The sequence below is a fragment of the Saccopteryx leptura genome, chromosome 5, assembly GCF_036850995.1.
Source record: "Saccopteryx leptura isolate mSacLep1 chromosome 5, mSacLep1_pri_phased_curated, whole genome shotgun sequence".
Lineage (NCBI taxonomy): Eukaryota > Metazoa > Chordata > Mammalia > Chiroptera > Emballonuridae > Saccopteryx > Saccopteryx leptura.
In genome coordinates, this window is record NC_089507.1 from 1,378,450 (window position 1) to 1,397,198 (window position 18,749).

At 50.8% G+C, this 18,749-nt stretch overlaps 1 protein-coding gene across 1 annotated transcript in view; it reads left to right on the forward strand.

The window, feature by feature from the left end:
* The window catches only part of RNF4 (ring finger protein 4), a 36,194-nt gene that overhangs the window by 756 nt on the left and 16,689 nt on the right, over positions 1-18,749 (forward strand). The window contains exon 2 of the mRNA XM_066385100.1: positions 18,482-18,643. Coding sequence (XP_066241197.1) covers positions 18,635-18,643 — 9 coding nt within the window. The 5' untranslated portion in view covers positions 18,482-18,634. The remainder of the gene's footprint in view (positions 1-18,481; positions 18,644-18,749) is intronic.

Here is an 18,749-nt window from a genome sequence, read left to right on the forward strand (position 1 = left end):
GACCGCGGCGGCGGTGGAGGCGGCGGCCCGCCCGACAGGTGCCTGAAGGTGAATCAGGGTCCTGAGTTCCGAAACTCAGTGCTGTGCGAACGACATCGTCCACCCTTGGACCCGTCGAGGGAGGAGGAGGAGGAGGAGGAGGAGGGAACTCCGAGCCTCGAACAGCCGGGAGCCCGCGGTGGGCATTCATGCGGGGGGGGTTGGCTTTTTTTTTTTTTTGCCTTATTTTTGCCCGCGGCCCACGCCGTTCACAGCCCTATCTCTCCCTGTCCTTCTGCCTCTGCGCCGAGTCCTCGGAGTCAGACTTCGGGTCTCAGCTCCGCAGCCCTGCGCTCGGCTCATGCTGTCCAAGGTCACACGGCCGGCGGAGCGAATCTAGAAGAACCTTGCTCTCCTGCCTCTTCAGGACCAGGCCTTCCAGGTCACTGACCCGGAATGTTGGGACCTCTGGTAATGAAAAGCAGAGAAGATGAAGGGAACATTTTCTTTTTCTTTTTTCTTAATAGGGGCTTCGGTTGTATCTGAGTTTGAGGGGAAGTTGGAACATTCAAGTAGAAAGCTGTTTTGCTGGCTTTTTGTGTTGCCCACCCCCCTCCTTTGAGAATTGCCTTCTTTAGTATACGAAGTCAGCACACGGGTGAGGTCTTCTGTGTGCCAAGCTTTCCGCTTGGGGCACAGAAGTGAACCTGGCACAGGGGGCTGCTGGGACTAAGCAGTGAGGGTGGAGGGAACGAAGAATTGCCTGGGGTTGAAATACGGATTGTTCCAAGAGGTGGAGCGGGAGGGGTAAGTGGAAACCAGGTCCAAAAAGGTCTTTGCTGTGCTTCCCTGTTAAGGAATTCAGGGTTTATCGTATGGCCAGATGTGAAGTCACTGAACTGAGTTGGAAGCAGGGAAGTAACAGGGATAGATTTGTCGTTCAGAGAAGTCACTGTGCTACAGGAAGGGTGGTGGAGAAAGGTGGATAAGACTAGTGGCCTCAGGACCAGTTAGGGAGGGTAAAGAGTAGGTTGGACCAGGGCAGTTAGGACTGGCTCTTCCTTGAAAAGCTGTTAGCACAGTCCGTGTTCATTGGTTTCTACCGCATTGATTTTAAGGTGCTACTCACTGAGAAGATTCAGGGTGCTTGTCATTGAGAATGTGCACAGGTGATTGGTTTGTGTGCCAGATAAAAAGGGCTTGGTGTGCTCTGTGTGTTGTTCCATTGTCTCACTTTGAATGAATGACTACATCTTGCAGGGTCCCCCGGTTAGGAGTCTTTGAGTAAGGTGGCTCCTACAGAACATACCGACCGGGTGGACCTTACTGAGATTTCGTTCACGTACATGCTCTTCTGACTGGTCTTTTTTAATTAGCCTGTTTCCCAGCAGGTCTTTGGGGCTTTAGAGCAAGACCGTTGGAGGTTCCTCTCTGAGGAGGGAGGCTCAGAGTCTTGATGCCGAGGTCAGAGGCCAGGTGTGAAGAGACAAGAGGTTATCTCTTACGGAGGGTGTGCTCCTGGGAGCTGGAGTTCCTTTAGGTGTTTTTTCCAGACGTGGATAGAAGTGGCACGTTTATGGACTGCTGCCTCATGCAGGGTAAGAAAGGCCTGGAAAGATTTCAAAATGAGGATTGTCGCCTGACCAGGCGGTGGCGCAGTAGATAGAGCGTCGGACTGGGATGCCGAGAACCCAGGTTTAAGACCCTGAGGTCACCAGCTTGAGCGTGGGCTCATCTGGTTTGAGCAAAAGCTCACCAGCTAGGACCCAAGGTTGCTGGCTTGAGCAAGGGTTTACTTCAGGAGTCTCAAACTCGCGGCCCGCCGAACAATTTTGTGCGGCCCGCAGACTAATCCACGAAGTTCAAAATATTTTGGATAAAATTAAGTAAGCCTAGGGGCCTACTTGTATTTTTCATTTCTCTAGCATCCTAGCTAGATACTAGCTTAGTTAACAGCAGTTGTGATGCGAACTACAGTTTCTGGTCGTTTTGTGACACTGAGTAAACTGCATGTACGATTGTGCTTGTTGTACTGATTTTTTTTTTTGTTTTCAACTGCAGTGAGAAAAGTGTTGCGTAACAGTTGCCTTTTGTAGACCTAGTGCGGCGCACATGCTGAGTTGAGTTTGAGACCCCTGGTTTACTTGGTCTGCTGAAGGCCCACAGTCAAGGCACATGAGAAAGCAACCAATGAACAACTAAGGAGTTTACAATGTGCAACGAAAAACTAACGATTGATGCTTCTCATCTCTCTGTTCCTGTCTGTCTGTCCCTGTCTATCCCTCTATCTGACCTCTCTCTCTGTTAAAAAAAAAAAAAAAAAAAATGAGGATTGTCAATTGCCTGTTGTACAGAAGAGAAATTTGACCATAGGTTTTCTTGGAGTATTCTTTTTAATGTTTTCTTAATTGATTGATTTTAGAGACAGAGAAAAGGAGTGAGGGAGGGAGAGAGAAACATTGATTTGCTGTTCCAGCTGTTCACGTGTTCATTGGCTGTTTCCTGTGTGTGCCCTGACCGGGGATCGAACCTGCCACCTGGGCGTATTGGGATGATGCTCTAAGCAACTGAGCTACCTGACCAGGGCCTGGAGTATTTTATTTAAACCATGTGGTCTCCTGGTGTACCCGTGTGGCTACGTCCAGGTAGCTGAATAAATTGGCTGGCAAGTATAGACTTATTTGACGGGCACAAATTTAAAAAGAAAGAATGTCTGCTAAAGGATGTTATTAACTGATAACGCCTTTCTGGTTTGGAATTGAAATCACAATTCTTCATGGTCTTAGGAAAGTGATCCAGTTGTCTGGGGAGTTACTCTAGTTTTGGGATGCAATCACATCTACTGGTGCACTGTACATCTCTCACGAATCCAGCTGCAGAGGAGTGGGGTGAGCTCTGTTTACATGTCCTGAAGCATAAGGGAGGTCGTTCAGTTGCTCTGGGTCATACAGATAGTTAATACGCAGACTTATTTAGCTGGCATCTGAACCTCAGGTTCCAGAGCCTGTCTTTTTTTTTTGCTGGACTTTTCCATGATGGGGTAAAATTATCTTCCTTTCAAGCACCTTTTTTTTCTTTTTTTCTTTTTTTGTATTTTTCTGAAGCTGGAAACGGGGAGAGAGACAGTCAGACAGACTCCTGCATGCGCCCGACCGGGATCCACCGGCACGCCCACCAGGGGCGATGCTCTGCCCCTCTGGGGCGTCGCTCTGTTGCTACCAGAGCCACTCTAGCACCTGGGACAGAGGCCAAGGAATCATCCCCAGCTCCCGGGCCATCTTTGCTCCAATGGAGCCTTGGCTGCGGGAGGGGAAGAGAGAGACAGAGAGGAAGGAGAGGGGGAGGGGTGGAGAAGCAGATGGGTGCTTCTCCTGTGTGCCCAGGCCGAGAATCGAACCCGGGACTTCTGCACACCAGGCCGATGCTCTACCACTGAGCCAACCTGCCAGGGCCTTAAGCACCTTTTGATGTTTTTGTTGAGTCTGCCTTCTTTCTCCCTCCAAGTTGAAAATTTCTCCAGTAGACAAAAGGTTTAGGGGAGGGGAAGGGAGGTTGGCTGTATGATATGAAGCCATGGGTGATCATTTGGGGACATTTTCAATGTTCTTGGAGTTTAGAGACCTGATGGGGTTTTTTGTTCTTGTTTTGCTACCCTGTGAAGCCTTTACACTTCTTTGGGCCCAGGTAAAGTTCTTCCTACTGCTTTCCTCTGCCTTTTCTGTCTGTACAGTATTAGAGCAATTTCTTCTGAGTAGGTGCTTGCTGGGAACTGAGGATTATTCACTTTGTATTTTACTTCCTAGGTAGACTGTTGCATAGCATCTGGATTAGGGCCTCTGCTGCTGCTCACTAGCCCAGGTTGGGATTCCACTGCCAAGATCAGTGCCCCTGACCATTAGATTTGCCCCCCTTTGCATCTGTTCATTAGCCATCCCATTGTGCATCTGCTTGGGGGATAGAAAGGGAAAGACCAGCACTTCCATATGCAGATAAGGGATTCCTCCTATGAGGCGCTGCTCCCTGCTTTGTGCTTACAGGTGTAGGTCCAGGTATAGGTCCAAGAATTTAATTTGTAAGCTTCTGGCCAGCCCCACCCACCCCCAGGGCCTGCACCATGGCTGTGGTGGTTGGTTCTAGTTTCACTCCACCCATCCTAGGTTCATGATTCGGGTAGAAGCAGCTAAGCTTCCCAGCTGGCTTTTTCTTTCTTTCTTTTTTTGTATTTTTCCAAAGTTAGAAGCGAGGAGGCAGAGGGACTCCCGCGTGCACCTGACCAGGCACCAGGGGGCAATGCTCTGCCCATCTGGGGAGTTGCTCCGTTGCAACCGGAGCCATTCTAGTGCCTGAGGTGGAGGCCATGGAGCCATCCTCAGTGCCTGGGCCAACTTTGCTCCAATAGAGCCTTGGCTATGGGAGGGGAAGAGAGAGACAGAGAGAAAGGAGAGGAGGAAGGGTGGAGAAGCAGATGGGCGCTTCTCCTGTGTGCCCTGACCAGGAATCGAACCCGGGACTTCCACATGCTGTGCTGACGCTCTACCGCTGAGCCAGCCGGCCAGGACCCAGCAGGCTTTTTCTTTAGCAGGTCCCATGCTTGGGCCCTATCCACATGGGCTCAGTATGGCTGCCTCCTTTGAGTTTTATGGTTAAAATGACCTTGACCCTGGGAAAGAATGGGAGGTTGTTGATGGTCATAGCACCTAAAGTTGATTTGCCCCATTGGCCTCTGGAGGTATGGGTCCTTAGGTGTCCAATATATTACCTTTGTTCCTGCCCCCAGGAATTGCCTTGTGTGTCACCAGTCCCCCAGACCCCAGGACACCATTCCTGAAAGAAAACTAAAAGTTGGGGGGTCAGAGAGGTGGAGAAGGCACCCAGCTTGGCTTCTGTGATGACCCAGTGAAATGCTTCTACAGAGTTGTGGGACCAGGTAGTCCACTTCTAACCTGCCAAAATTGGTTGGGTCTGGTTTTAATGTCACTCCCAGTTGTGAAGATCGTCCAAATCAATTACTGATAAAAGCACATCAGACAGGGTTGTCAGAGAATTAAGGTGTCTACACAGACTGCAAGGGTTTCAATAAAAAGGTCAACCTAGTATTGTGGGGGGTATTCATACTCCTGCATATGGACCTGTAGAGACATTTGTAAGAACAGTTGCTTGCCTTTTCTTTTTTTATTTAAGAGGAGGGGAGTTAAGAGGGACGGACTCCCACATGTGCCTTGAGGGGATCCACCTGGCAACTCCCTTTGGGATGTGAAGTCAACCAAGCTGTACTCTGCACCTGAGGCCATTGCTCAGGGTCACGCTGGAACCAGTTGAGCCACTGGCTGCAGGATGGGGAGAGGGAGGAGAAAAGAAGCAGATGGTCACTTCTCCCGTGTGCCCTGCCAAGGAATGGAACCCGGGACATCTCCAAACTGGCTCGATGCTCTACCACTGAACCAACCAGCCAGGGGCCAAGAACAGCTGCTTTGAGGAGGAGCTCAGGTTGGCTGGGGCTGTGGCTGTGTTTGAGTCCTGGTCTTTCCAGGACACAGGGGAGGCCGAGGATCCTACTCCAGGCAACACCTTCCAGATGTTTCTGGGGCTGTGCCCACTGGAGAGCGTTCCTAAGTACTTGACAAACCTATTTAGAATGTCTAGAAAAGGAGTATTAGGTGACATTTATTTTTAGTTTTGCTGTGGTGGTAAAATACACACAACATCACACACACCGTTCGAACCTCGTTCAGCTGGTCGGTGGCATTAAGTAAACTCACACTGTGTAACCGTCAGCGCCACCCATCTGCAGGGCTTTTACCCTCCTCAGACCCAGCTCTGTGTTCACTAAACACAGATCCCCACCCCCAGCCTCTGGCAGCCACCACTCCTCTCCGTGTCTAGGTCTGATGGCTCCAGGAATGATAAGGAATTATACCCTTTGTCCTTTTTTGTCTTATTTTATTGAGCATAATGTCTTCAAGGTTCATCCATGTTGCAGCATGTATTAGAAACTTCTTCATAAGGCTGAGTAATATTTTTATATTTATTGGTACTGATTTTTTTTCATAGACTTTTTGGAAAGCAAAAGTTTATTCTCATTCTTTTTTTTTATGCATTTTATTTTTTATTTTTTTGTATTTTTCTGAAGCTGGGAACGGGAGACACAGTCAGACAGACTCCCGCATGCGCCCGACCGGATCCACCCGGCACGCCCACCAGGGGGCGACACTCTGCCCACCAGGGGGCGATGCTCTGCCCCTCCGGGGCGTCGCTCTGTTGCGACCAGAGTCACTCCAGCACCTGGGGCAGAGGCCAAGGAGCCATCCCCAGCGCTCGGGCCATCTTTGCTCCAATGGAGCCTCGGCTGTGGGAGGGGAAAAGAGAGACAGAGAGGAAGGAGAGGGGGAGGGGTGGAGAAGCAGGGAATCGAACCCGGGACATCTGCACGCCAGGCCGACACTCTACCACTGAGCAAACCGGCCAGGGCCTTGTTCTCATTCTTGACCCTTGCACCTGGAGGCCTGAACTACAGGAGAGAAAGAACTTCTGCTCAGGTACAGAGATGCTCTACTTCTGTCTGTGGCCCAGCGCCATGCAGGCACACGGAGCCCTCACGCCATGCCAGGGCAGCTGAAACAGACACGATCACCCCTAAGAAGGGGCTAACTTCCCGTGCAGGTTACACAGGTGCCAAGCACTCTAGACTCTAACGTCAAGGCTGAGCATCCCCTGTACATGCCCCTGCAGGCACGAGGCCCTTGTCCCATGTCCCAGTCATATGGCAGCTGAGCAGTCTTCCATGAGTTTGAGAGAGCTGGCCAGGGAAACCACATTATGCCAGCATGGAGACAGTAGGGAGAAACTCGAATCCCACGGAATCTCATCAAGAAAGTGACCATATGAGGGTGACTGATCAGGCACTGGCTAGCTCACGTCTCCTCTATTTAACATTAAACTTAGAATCATCCCATGTTATTTTAAGTACTTCCATACATGGAATTTCAAAAGTAGGATTATAGAACATGTGTTAAAAAGGGACTCTGGCCTGACCAGGTGGTGGTGCAGTGGATAGAGCGTCGGACTGGGATGCAGAGGACCCAGGTTGGAGACCTCGAGGTCTCCAGCTTGAGCGCGGGCTCATCTGGTTTGAGCAAAGCTCGCCAGCTTGGACCCAAGGTCGCTGGCTTGAGCAAGGGGTTACTCGGTCTGCTGAAGGCCCACGGTCAAGGTACATATGAGAAAGCAGTCAATGAACAACTAAGACACCAACGAAGAATTGATGTTTCTCATCTGTTTCCCTTCCTGTCTGTCCCTCTCTCTGACTCTCTCTGTCTCTGCCACAAAAAAAGGGGGGGGGGATGACGACTGTTTTGTGTACTGTCCAAAAGCCATTGGCAATAGACCAGTGGCCAGCACAACCTGCCATCCCAGGGCACTGGGCGTGAGCACTAAAAGCTGCAATAACTCGCCTGACCTGTAGTGGCGCAGTGGATAAGACGTCAACCTGTAATGCTGAGATCACTGGTTCAAAACCCGGGGCTTTCCCGATCAAGGCACACCCGAGAAGCAACTACTATGTATTGATGCTTTCTACGCTTCCCCTCACCTTTCTTTCTCTTTCTTTTTCTCTCTCTCCTGCTCCTTCTAAAATCAATAAATAAATCTAAAAAGATAAAATAAAAAGTTGCAGTAACTTTAATCTTAAAACTTCTTAAAAGGAAATTTATGCCATGGTCATAGCAGCAACCAGTACTTAAGAGAAACAGAAGCCTCTGGTATGTTACACAAAGAAGGTGCATGGCAAACAGCCAGCACAACGCAACCGGCAGTCTTGACTTCCGTGCCTAGCTCTGCTGTCTTTAATGTGGGAGAACGTCCCTTAGCCTGCAGTTGTCCTGTGGGACCGAGATGCTGAATCCAAGTGCCTATTATGGTTCCAAGCACCCTGGAGGCACCCCACCAGCTGACTAATTCAGCAACTATTCAGAGGTGCCTCCTCTGGTTTAGGCTCTGCTCCAGACAGGTGAACCTCGCAAACATGCACAGAGCACACAGTCCAAGTGGAAGGACAGTCAGTAAATTAAGTAAGGACTACGTCTTGTGCCCGAGGGCCCAGAGACAGCGGCTCTGCTTACAAGTGTAAGAGCAGAGCAACCTCAGCCCTAGGAAGGGCTGGAGCAGCCTCGCTGGCTCTTCTCCCTTTCGTGTGTGCAGCTCCAGGCAAATGGACAGTGTTTGCACAGACAGTGAGAAGGTCTTTCCCAGGCTTCCCTGTGACCCGAGGAAGTCACCAGCTGCAACAGGCCAAGTGCCAGAGGCCTGACAGGAACACCAGAACCAAGAGCCTCACCCCTGCCAAGGGGGTCCTTCCTTTTCCCTGCACAGGTCGTCTTATCCCTGTGCCACCACAGGTCAGGCGAGTTATTGCAGCTTTTAGTGCTCAAGTCCACTGCCCTGGGATGGCTGGTTGTGCTGGCCACTGGTCCATTGCCAATGGCTTTTGGACAGTACACAAAACAGAGTTCCTTTTTTTTTTTTCTTTTTTTTTTTGTGTGGCTGAGACAGAGTCAGAGAAAGGGACAGACAGGAAGGGAGAGAGATGAGAAATATCAATTCTTCATTGGGCTAGAGTGTCGTCCCAGTATGCCAAGTTATGGGTTTAATTTCTGCTCAGGGCACATAAAAGAATCAGCCAATGAATGTATAATTAAGTGAATAACAAATTGATCTTGTTCTCTTTATTTCTCTCTAAAATCAATAAAATGCCTGACCAGGCGGTGGCGCAGTGGATAGAGCATCGGACTGGGATGCGGAGGACCCAGGTTCAACCCCGAGGTCGCCAGTTTGAGTGCGGGCTCATCTGGCTTGAGCAAAAAGCTCGCCAGCTTGGACCCAAGGTCGCTGGCTCCAGCAAGGGGTTACTCGGTCTGCTGAGGGCCCACGGTCAAGGCACATATGAGAAAGCAATCAATGAACAACTAAGGTGTTGCATTGAAAAACTAATGATTGATGCTTCTTATCTCTCTTCGTTCCTGTCTATCCCTCTCTCTGACTTTCTCTCTGTCCCTGAAAAACATTAAATAAGTAAATAAATAAAATAAAACATGTTTAGAAAGTAATAGGATGAGAGTAGACCATTAAACATGTAAGCACACAGAAAGCACCAGCCTTGCCGTGTCCCCTGCCGCCGCCCTTCCCATCGACCTCCTCTGCTCCTTCCACCTCTGCCATCACCTCCAAGGCACACAGCTTTGTCCTGCCTGGACTACTCTTTCCTTCCCGGTCTGCATTCTGATTTGTTCATCGTCCCGTGGCCCTCGGAGTGTACAGGTGAAATGATCTCTCTGAAGGCACGTCTCAGTGTGGCCTCTGTCTAAAATCCTTGATGGTCCCTCTCGGTGTGTGGGTGAGGAGGTGTGCCCATGTTACCCTTGCCGTCCTGGGTTCTCTTTCCCAACACAGTGTGGTACCTGTCGGGCATCTTCTGCCCTCTGTGCCCCACCCACCTGCTTTGTGTCTAGAAGAACCCCCTCACTCTGGGTCTTTGGGGTCACTTCCTCAGGCAGTGCCGTTTGTGCCTCTGCCTGCTTCATCACCAGGGACCAGCTTCTGGGGTCGCTTGCTGGCCTCAGTCTCGCCCGAGCCCTTGAGACCAGCCTTGTCTTGCTGGTCTCCAGGTTCTTCGAGCTTCGTTTCTGACTCTATTGTCTTTGTCAGCTCCTCTCTCTGTACCCGACTCCCCAGGTCTCACATGTTCGGCCCTCTCTGCCTCTTCCCTTGTTCTCCTGAACCTTTCTGCTGCCTTTGGACCTGTCGGCCCTCGACACCCATTTCTTTTCTCCCTTCTCTAGTTTAGTTTCATGAATACATCTGATTCTGTCATCTTGTCTGTTTAGAGCAGGGGTCGGGAACCTTTTTGAATGAGAGACATGAACGGCACATATTTTAAAATGTAATTCTGTGAGAGCCATACAATATGTTTAACACTAAATACAAGTAAAGGTGTGCATTTTATGTAAGACCAACACTTTTAAAGTACAGTAAGTCTCTGAATTCTTTTTAATTACGTTATGCTGTTGCTAAGCAATGATGAATAAAGTACTTCTTACCATTAATGCGACTTCTGGTGCTGAATGGTTTTGCTGATGGCTTTGTAGTCTGGTTGATACATGGTGAGGTTAGGCTTCATGCAGGCGTTGAGACTTCCATCTGTTAAACGTGATCCTAGGTTGGTCTTTACGTTCTTTAGATGTGAGAAAGACTGCTCCCATGCATATGTAGAGCCAAACATTGTCAGTACAGCAATACTCACATGCTGCTGTGTGTGGTATGTGATGGAAAGTGCTTTCCAAGTTTTTTCATTTCTCCCCACTTGTGTTTGCTCGCCAACTCTGCTTGCTGTCGTGCAAGTCTTTCCAAATCTTCATTCAGTGACTTGAACTTATTCACCCACATGTCTGAGGCCTTCAGATCAGCAGCTTGTACAATAGCTCAAAATCTCTGACAGAGACACCGGGAATGTAACTCAGTTTGGCGCTGTCCACTGCGCACTCGTGTGGATGGGTGATGAACTTAAAAAGACGAGTGCGCTCACGAAATTCTCCAAAGCGTGCTTTGAATGACAGCAGGAGATGAGATGTGAAGCCCGCTAGCTGCTGGAGATCAAGATGTTGAGCAGGGTCACTTGCTGTGCATGCATCTTTAAACTCTCCCAGTTTTTCAAAGTTGTAAACGACCTGTTTCAGTGTCAGCAATGAAGAGTTCCAGCTTGTTTTCAAATGCAAACACTGCTTGTTGAAGGGATAAGACTGTATTTCCAATGCCTTGCATTTTCACATTGAGCTGGTTCAGATGTTCAGTCATGTCCATGAGATAGAAGAACTTCAGGAGCCACTCAGTGTTAGCTAACTCAGGATGCTTGACATATTTCATTTCAAGAAAAGTCCGGATTTCACTCAGATAAGCCGCGAAATGGCTGAGCACCTTCCCTCTTGACAACTAACATACATTGCTGTGCAGAAGCAGACCAGGATATTTATTCCTAACTTCATCCAGCAGTGTTTTAAATTGGCGATCATTTAAAGCTTGGGCAACAATAAAGTTGACCACCCAAACGACCAATTAACATCATCTCACCAAGCTGCTTACCACACATCTGAGCTGAGCACAAAGTGCCTCCTGATGTAAGATGCAGTGAAACCTTAGGATGGCTCGTTTTTAATGTTCACGAAGAAGCGCTACGAATCCTCTATTTCTCCCCACCATGCACGGAGCACTATCAGTACACACCGAAATGTTTATTCATCAGTATATTTTTTCTTTAGCGAACTCAGTGAAAGACTTGAATAAATCCTACCCTCTTGTTGTCGCTTTCATAGGCAAAACAGCAAGACTTTCCTCACGTAGTGTGTCACTGACAGCAGACCTGGCAATCACGCTGAACTGGGATAAATGGCTTACGTCTGTTGACTCATCCCAAAGCGAGAGAAAAGAATGGTGCTGCATTTATGGCCTTCACTTGTGTCGCTTCAATTTGATTTGCCATCATGATGGTACGATCATTAACAGTTCTTGCCGACAGAGGCATGTCTTTTATTCTTTTGATTATCTTGTCTTTATCTGAAAGGTCAAAAAGTTCATTGGCAACATCAAGCATGAATGTTTTGGCATACTCCCCATCTGTGAATGGCTTTCCGTTTCTCACAATTGCTAATGCACCAGCAAAGCTAGCCTAATTCCAGTCACCTTGTTGGGTCCAAACATTGGGTCGCTGCTGACTAGCTTGCACTCTGCACAGTAGCTCTTGACATGCTTTCTTCCTCCTGTCCCCTGCTGGATATTTCAATGCAAATGTAGTATGGTGTGTGTTAAAGTGCCACTTTATATTTGTTGCATCGATGCAATTTTATCATTGCATATTAGACACACTGCAGAACCTGCTCTCTCCACAAAGGGGAATTCCTCTGTTCATTCCTGCTGAAAAGTATGATACTCCTCATCTTTTTTTCTTTTAGCCATCTTCTTCGTCAAAAGAGTTTCTTCAATTAGCTAGCTGACTACTTGATTAAAAGTAGGGAAGTTTACTTCCTGACCTCACAACGACCTGTGTACGTTATGCATTATCCAATAAAAATTTGGTGGTGTCCCAGAGGATAGCTGTGATTTGCTCCAGCCACCCGCAACCATGAACATGAGTGGTAGGAAATGAATGGACTGTAATACATGAGAATGTTTTATATTTTTAACGTTATTCTTTTCATTAAAGATTTGTCTGCGAGCCAGATGCAGCCATCAAAAGAGCCACATCTGGCTCGTGAGCCATAGGTTTCCGACCCCTGGTTTAGAGTGTGGGTTCTAGATCAGGTGTCCCCGGCTTAAACCCTGGCTCTCGTGTGTACTAGCTGTGGGCTTTGGGCGAGGTCCCTTGCATGTGAAATGGTGACTGTACAGAACCTGCTTCCTCGGGTGATGGGAGGATGACAGGACGGTGTTTGGAAAGTGTGGTGCTTTGCGCACAGAAGGAACTTCTGAGTTTTGGCTGCTGTTAGTTTCATTATTATTCTGATGGCCTCTATCACCTGCATGACCCAGGAGCATTTTTAGTTGGTGAAGGTGACCTTTCCACAATCTCTAGCCTCTGTCCACACACTGCCCTTCCTTGTCTCAAACTGGTCTGCTAGGAATGCCCCCTCTTCCCACTATACCTTCTGGTGAAGTCCAGCCCCTTGGTAGACATCCCTAAGGCCAGCTTTCCAAATTTCTGTGCCCTCTGGCCTTGGGGTCTTGGGCATGGGAGGTTGTGGAAGGACAGGAAGATGGAGGCAGAGGAAACTCTCAGGGAGCAGTCTCCCTGGGGCTGCTGGGTTTCAGGAAGCTGGCTTCAGAGGGCAGGGTGTGTGTACGGGCTGAGGAATGGGGGCACCTCCAGCCCAGTCACAGGACACGTCTTTTTTTTATTTTTTTTTTATTTTTTCTGAAGCTGGAAACAGGGAGAAACAGTCAGACAGACTCCTGCATGCGCCTGACCAGGATCCACCCGGCACGCCCACCAGGGGCGATGCTCTGCCCCTCCGGGGCGTCGCTCTGCGGGGACCAGAGCCACTCTAGCGCCTGGGCCATCTTTGCTCCAATGGAGCCTTGGCTGTGGGAGGGGAAGAGAGAGACAGAGAGGAAGGGGAGGGGGTGGGGGTGGAGAAGCAAATGGGTGCTTCTCCCATGTGCCCTGGCCGGGAATCGAACCCAGGTCCCCCGCACGCCAGGCCGACGCTCTACCGCTGAGCCAACCGGCCAGGGCCACAGGACATGTCTTTAACAAGCACTTTGCAATCCTGAAAATTAACCCAGGGGGAGGCAGGAGGCTTCGGAACAGTCTGGGCACATGCACTGAATTGTTTCCCTTTGCACATCAGACAGCTCTCTCCCTCTTGTCTGTGACGTTTTATCAGTTTTGAGAAATTCCGTTAGGGTAGATGGTTTTTCCAAAAAAAAAAAGCTACCTTGTGGGCATACAGCCAGATGTAAGACACTCTGGGCTCAGAAACATAAATGTGTTAAGACTTCTGGAATTTTGGCAGATCTGCGACTGGTCTTGTGAGTCCTTTGGGGCCCTTGCGGTGCCCCCTTCCGTGCAAACCATGTGGGCCATCGTTTCACCCTGGCTGGACCCACCCTGAACCCCACGCTAAGGGAAGGCCGCTGGGGAGGTGACAGCTTTGGGAAGGGTTTGGCCTGTTTGTGAAAGAGAGCATTCCGGGGCCCTGAGGAGCATGCCAGCCTGAGGCCTGCCAGCAAGTCTCTGAGGAGAGGGACCTGGGTGTGAGCTTATCCCTCCAGAGTCTCAGAGCAGATGATGAGGTGCTGGGAGCTGGTGTGCACGGCTCAGACTAGCGGTACTGAGGAACGGCTCAGCGGCTGGCAGGGCCTTTACAGGGCTGCCTTCTCCAGCCTCTCTGTTCCACGTTCCTCTTGCACTTAGCTCCTGTCTCTCAGTCGCCACGCCCGACCACCTGCCAGCGCCCCCTTCTCCCTCCCAGGCCTGCAGTGGTGGCAGGGTCATTCACTGCTGCCTGCTCAGGGCAGGGGACATGCTGATAAGTGAGCAAGGTGGGGGGACCAGCCGTGCACCTGCTCTAAGCTGTGCAGTGGGGATGCTGGCCCCTGAGGGGCAGCTGTGGCAGCTCCCTGGGCACTCCACGCTGGCCCTGTAGTCCCCACACCCGGTGAGGAAGGGGCACAGAGCAGTTCAGTGCCTCACCTAAGGTCACAGGGAGGGGTATGGAGGCTCCTGGCTGCAAGGCCAGCTCGTCTCCACAGGCAATGCTTAGGAGTGATGGCCTGACAGGGGCCAGGCAAAGGCTGCGGTGGTCAGCTGTATGTTTTAGAAAGATGGGCTGACCGGGTCAGGAGAGCACAGGTTGGGATGTCTGCTGGGGAGGTAGCCTCTGGGGCAACACCTTTAGCATTGCCTGGGAGCTTGTGAGAAGTGCGTGTTGGTGCAGTGGGTAGAGCACTGTCCTGTAGTATAGGTGCAGTGGATAGAGCACTGTCCTGTAGTGTAGGTGCAGTGGGTAGAGCACTGTCCTGTAGTATAGGTGCAGTGGATAGAGCATTGTACTGTAGTATAGGTGCAGTGGGTAGAGCACTGTCCTATAGTATAGGTGCAGTGGATAGAGCACTGTCCTGTAGTGTAGGTGCAGTGGGTAGAGCACTGTCCTGTAGTGTAGGTGCAGTGGACAGAGCACTGTCCTGTAGTGTAGGTGCAGTGGACAGAGCACTGTCCTGTAGAATAGGTGCAGAGGACAGAGCACTGTCCTGTAGTCTAGGTGCAGTGGGTAGAGCACTGTCCTGTAGTGTAGGTGCAGTGGACAGAGCACTGTCCTGTAGTATAGGTGCAGTGGACAGAGCACTGTCCTGTAGTGTAGGTGCAGTGGACAGAGCACTGTCCTGTAGTGTAGGTGCAGTGGGTAGAGCACTGTCCTGTAGTGTAGGTGCAGAGGACAGAGCACTGTCCTGTAGTGTAGGTGCAGCGGGTAGAGCACTGTCCTGTAGTGTAGGTGCAGTGGACAGAGCACTGTCCTGTAGTGTAGGTGCAGTGGGTAGAGCACTGTCCTGTTGTATAGGTGCAGCGGGTAGAGCACTGTCCTGTAGTGTAGGTGCAGCGGGTAGAGCACTGTCCTGTAGTGTAGGTGCAGTGGGTAGAGCACTGTCCTGTAGTGTAGGTGCAGTGGGTAGAGCACTGTCCTGTAGTGTAGGTGCAGTGGGTAGAGCACTGTCCTGTAGTGTAGGTGCAGTGGGTAGAGCACTGTCCTGTAGTGTAGGTGCAGAGGACAGAGCACTGTCCTGTAGTGTAGGTGCAGTGGGTAGAGCACTGTCCTGTAGTGTAGGTGCAGTGGGTAGAGCACTGTCCTGTAGTGTAGGTGCAGTGGGTAGAGCACTGTCCTGTAGTGTAGGTGCAGTGGGTAGAGCACTGTCCTGTAGTGTAGGTGCAGTGGGTAGAGCACTGTCCTGTAGTATAGGTGCAGAGGACAGAGCACTGTCCTGTAGTATAGGTGCAGTGGACAGAGCACTGTCCTGTAGTGTAGGTGCAGTGGACAGAGCACTGTCCTGTAGTGTAGGTGCAGTGGGTAGAGCACTGTCCTGTAGTGTAGGTGCAGTGGATAGAGCACTGTCCTGTAGTGTAGGTGCAGCGGGTAGAGCACTGTCCTGTAGAATAGGTGCAGAGGACAGAGCACTGTCCTGTAGTGTAGGTGCAGTGGACAGAGCACTGTCCTGTAGTGTAGGTGCAGCGGGTAGAGCACTGTCCTGTAGTGTAGGTGCAGTGGGTAGAGCACTGTCCTGTAGTGTAGGTGCAGAGGACAGAGCACTGTCCTGTAGTGTAGGTGCAGAGGACAGAGCACTGTCCTGTAGTGTAGGTGCAGCGGGTAGAGCACTGTCCTGTAGTGTAGGTGCAGCGGGTAGAGCACTGTCCTGTAGTGTAGGTGCAGCGGGTAGAGCACTGTCCTGTAGTGTAGGTGCAGCGGGTAGAGCACTGTCCTGTTGTATAGGTGCAGCGGGTAGAGCACTGTCCTGTAGTGTAGGTGCAGTGGGTAGAGCACTGTCCTGTAGTGTAGGTGCAGTGGACAGAGCACTGTCCTGTAGAGTAGGTGCAGAGGACAGAGCACTGTCCTGTAGTCTAGGTGCAGTGGGTAGAGCACTGTCCTGTAGTGTAGGTGCAGTGGACAGAGCACTGTCCTGTAGTGTAGGTGCAGTGGGTAGAGCACTGTCCTGTAGTGTAGGTGCAGAGGACAGAGCACTGTCCTGTAGTGTAGGTGCAGAGGACAGAGCACTGTCCTGTAGTGTTGGTGCAGCGGGTAGAGCACTGTCCTGTAGTGTAGGTGCAGTGGGTAGAGCACTGTCCTGTAGTGTAGGTGCAGTGGACAGAGCACTGTCCTGTAGTGTAGGTGCAGTGGGTAGAGCACTGTCCTGTAGTGTAGGTGCAGTGGGTAGAGCACTGTCCTGTAGTGTAGGTGCAGTGGGTAGAGCACTGTCCTGTAGAATAGGTGCAGAGGACAGAGCACTGTCCTGTAGTGTAGGTGCAGTGGGTAGAGCACTGTCCTGTAGTGTAGGTGCAGTGGGTAGAGCACTGTCCTGTAGAATAGGTGCAGAGGACAGAGCACTGTCCTGTAGTGTAGGTGCAGCGGGTAGAGCACTGTCCTGTAGTGTAGGTGCAGAGGACAGAGCACTGTCCTGTAGTGTAGGTGCAGTGGGTAGAGCACTGTCCTGTAGAATAGGTGCAGAGGACAGAGCACTGTCCTGTAGTGTAGGTGCAGTGGGTAGAGCACTGTTCTGTAGAATAGGTGCAGAGGACAGAGCACTGTCCTGTAGTGTAGGTGCAGTGGATAGAGCACTGTCCTGTAGTGTAGGTGCAGAGGACAGAGCACTGTCCTGTAGTGTAGGTGCAGAGGACAGAGCACTGTCCTGTAGTGTAGGTGCAGTGGATAGAGCACTGTCCTGTAGTGTAGGTGCAGTGGGTAGAGCACTGTCCTGTAGTGTAGGTGCAGTGGGTAGAGCACTGTCCTGTAGTATAGGTGCAGAGGACAGAGCACTGTCCTGTAGTGTAGGTGCAGTGGGTAGAGCACTGTCCTGTAGTGTAGGTGCAGCGGGTAGAGCACTGTCCTGTAGTGTAGGTGCAGTGGGTAGAGCACTGTCCTGTAGTGTAGGTGCAGTGGGTAGAGCACTGTCCTGTAGTGTAGGTGCAGAGGACAGAGCACTGTCCTGTAGTGTAGGTGCAGCGGGTAGAGCACTGTCCTGTAGTGTAGGTGCAGCGGGTAGAGCACTGTCCTGTAGTGTAGGTGCAGCGGGTAGAGCACTGTCCTGTAGTCTAGGTGCAGCGGGTAGAGCACTGTCCTGTAGTGTAGGTGCAGCGGGTAGAGCACTGTCCTGTAGTGTAGGTGCAGCGGGTAGAGCACTGTCCTGTAGTATAGGTGCAGTGGATAGAGCACTGTCCTGTAGTGTAGGTGCAGTGGGTAGAGCACTGTCCTGTAGTGTAGGTGCAGTGGGTAGAGCATTGTCCTGTAGTATAGAGGCCCCTGTTCCACCCAGGGGTCACCAGCTAAACCCCTGAGGTCGCTGGTTTGAGCCTTGGTCAGGGCACAGATGAGAAACAGTGGCACAACTACACGGAACAAGGAGTTGATGCTTCTCTCTTTCCCCCCTCTTCCTCTTTCTCAAAAAAAAAAAAAAAGCTAGAGAGAAAGAAACGCACAATTGTAAGCCCTGTCCCAGACCTGCTGAGTCAGGTAAACCTGGTGCCAGTTCAAGTTTGACAACCACTGTCCTGATCCAAACCACTGTCACCTAGGACTAGTGACCGCAGAGCCCCCTCCTGTCTTTGACTCCCAGCCTGGGACTGCAGGGTTTTGCTTCTCGTTTGCTCCCTTATCCACTGCCTCCCTGACACCCAATTGGCCGTGGCTAGCTGCCACCTCCCGGTGAGACCCAGGGCCCCTCATTCTCCAGCAGCCTCTGCACTTTCTTTCTCTGCCCTTCAGAGAACCTCCTGCTCGGCCGTCCCGTCCACGTTCTTGTCCTTCTCCATCCACCCAGTGGCAGGGACAGGAGTCTCGGCTGGGCACACAGGGTCAATCAGAGTGGGTGGCTCTTGTCTCCTCAGCTAGACACTCAGTTCCTCCAGAAGACAACAGTGACTTCGTGGGAAGAGCCAGGGCTCTGGGCTCCCTCCAGCCTGTGAAGCTCTTTCGCTTCCCATTGAGAGGAGTTGACAAGGTCACATGTGGCAGTTTGATTCTCTTCTCTTTCCCAGAAGGTGTCATAAGGGTTTCAAGAACCAGGACAGAGGGCAGGGTCACAGGCTTTGAGATCAGTGGTCCTGTGTTCTACTAGAGGAATGTGGGGTTAAGGACAGGTTGCCTTATCTTGAGCAAATTCCCCGCCAACAGAAAGGATTGGTGACTGGTGGAATAGAGCGTGGTTTAAAGTGCAGGTGGCAGCATTTGTCAACTTGATATCTTTGTTTTTTCAGGATTTGAAGGTACAAGAAGTCTCTGTGGCCCCAGATGCCCATGCTAGCCAGAGGATGAGTAAGCAGTGAGCGTGAGCGACTGAGAACGTTAGGTACCCTGCAGACCTTGGTTCCGGTCACTGTCTTCTCTACAGATCACAGCCAAAGAGCACCATGAGTACGGTGAGTTTTATCATCTCAGAAGTTTTATTCCCAAGGCTAAGCAACTACCTTACTCTGCACGATACATTAAGCCCAGGTGGGGACCTTTGGGAGTTAGAGCAGCGTG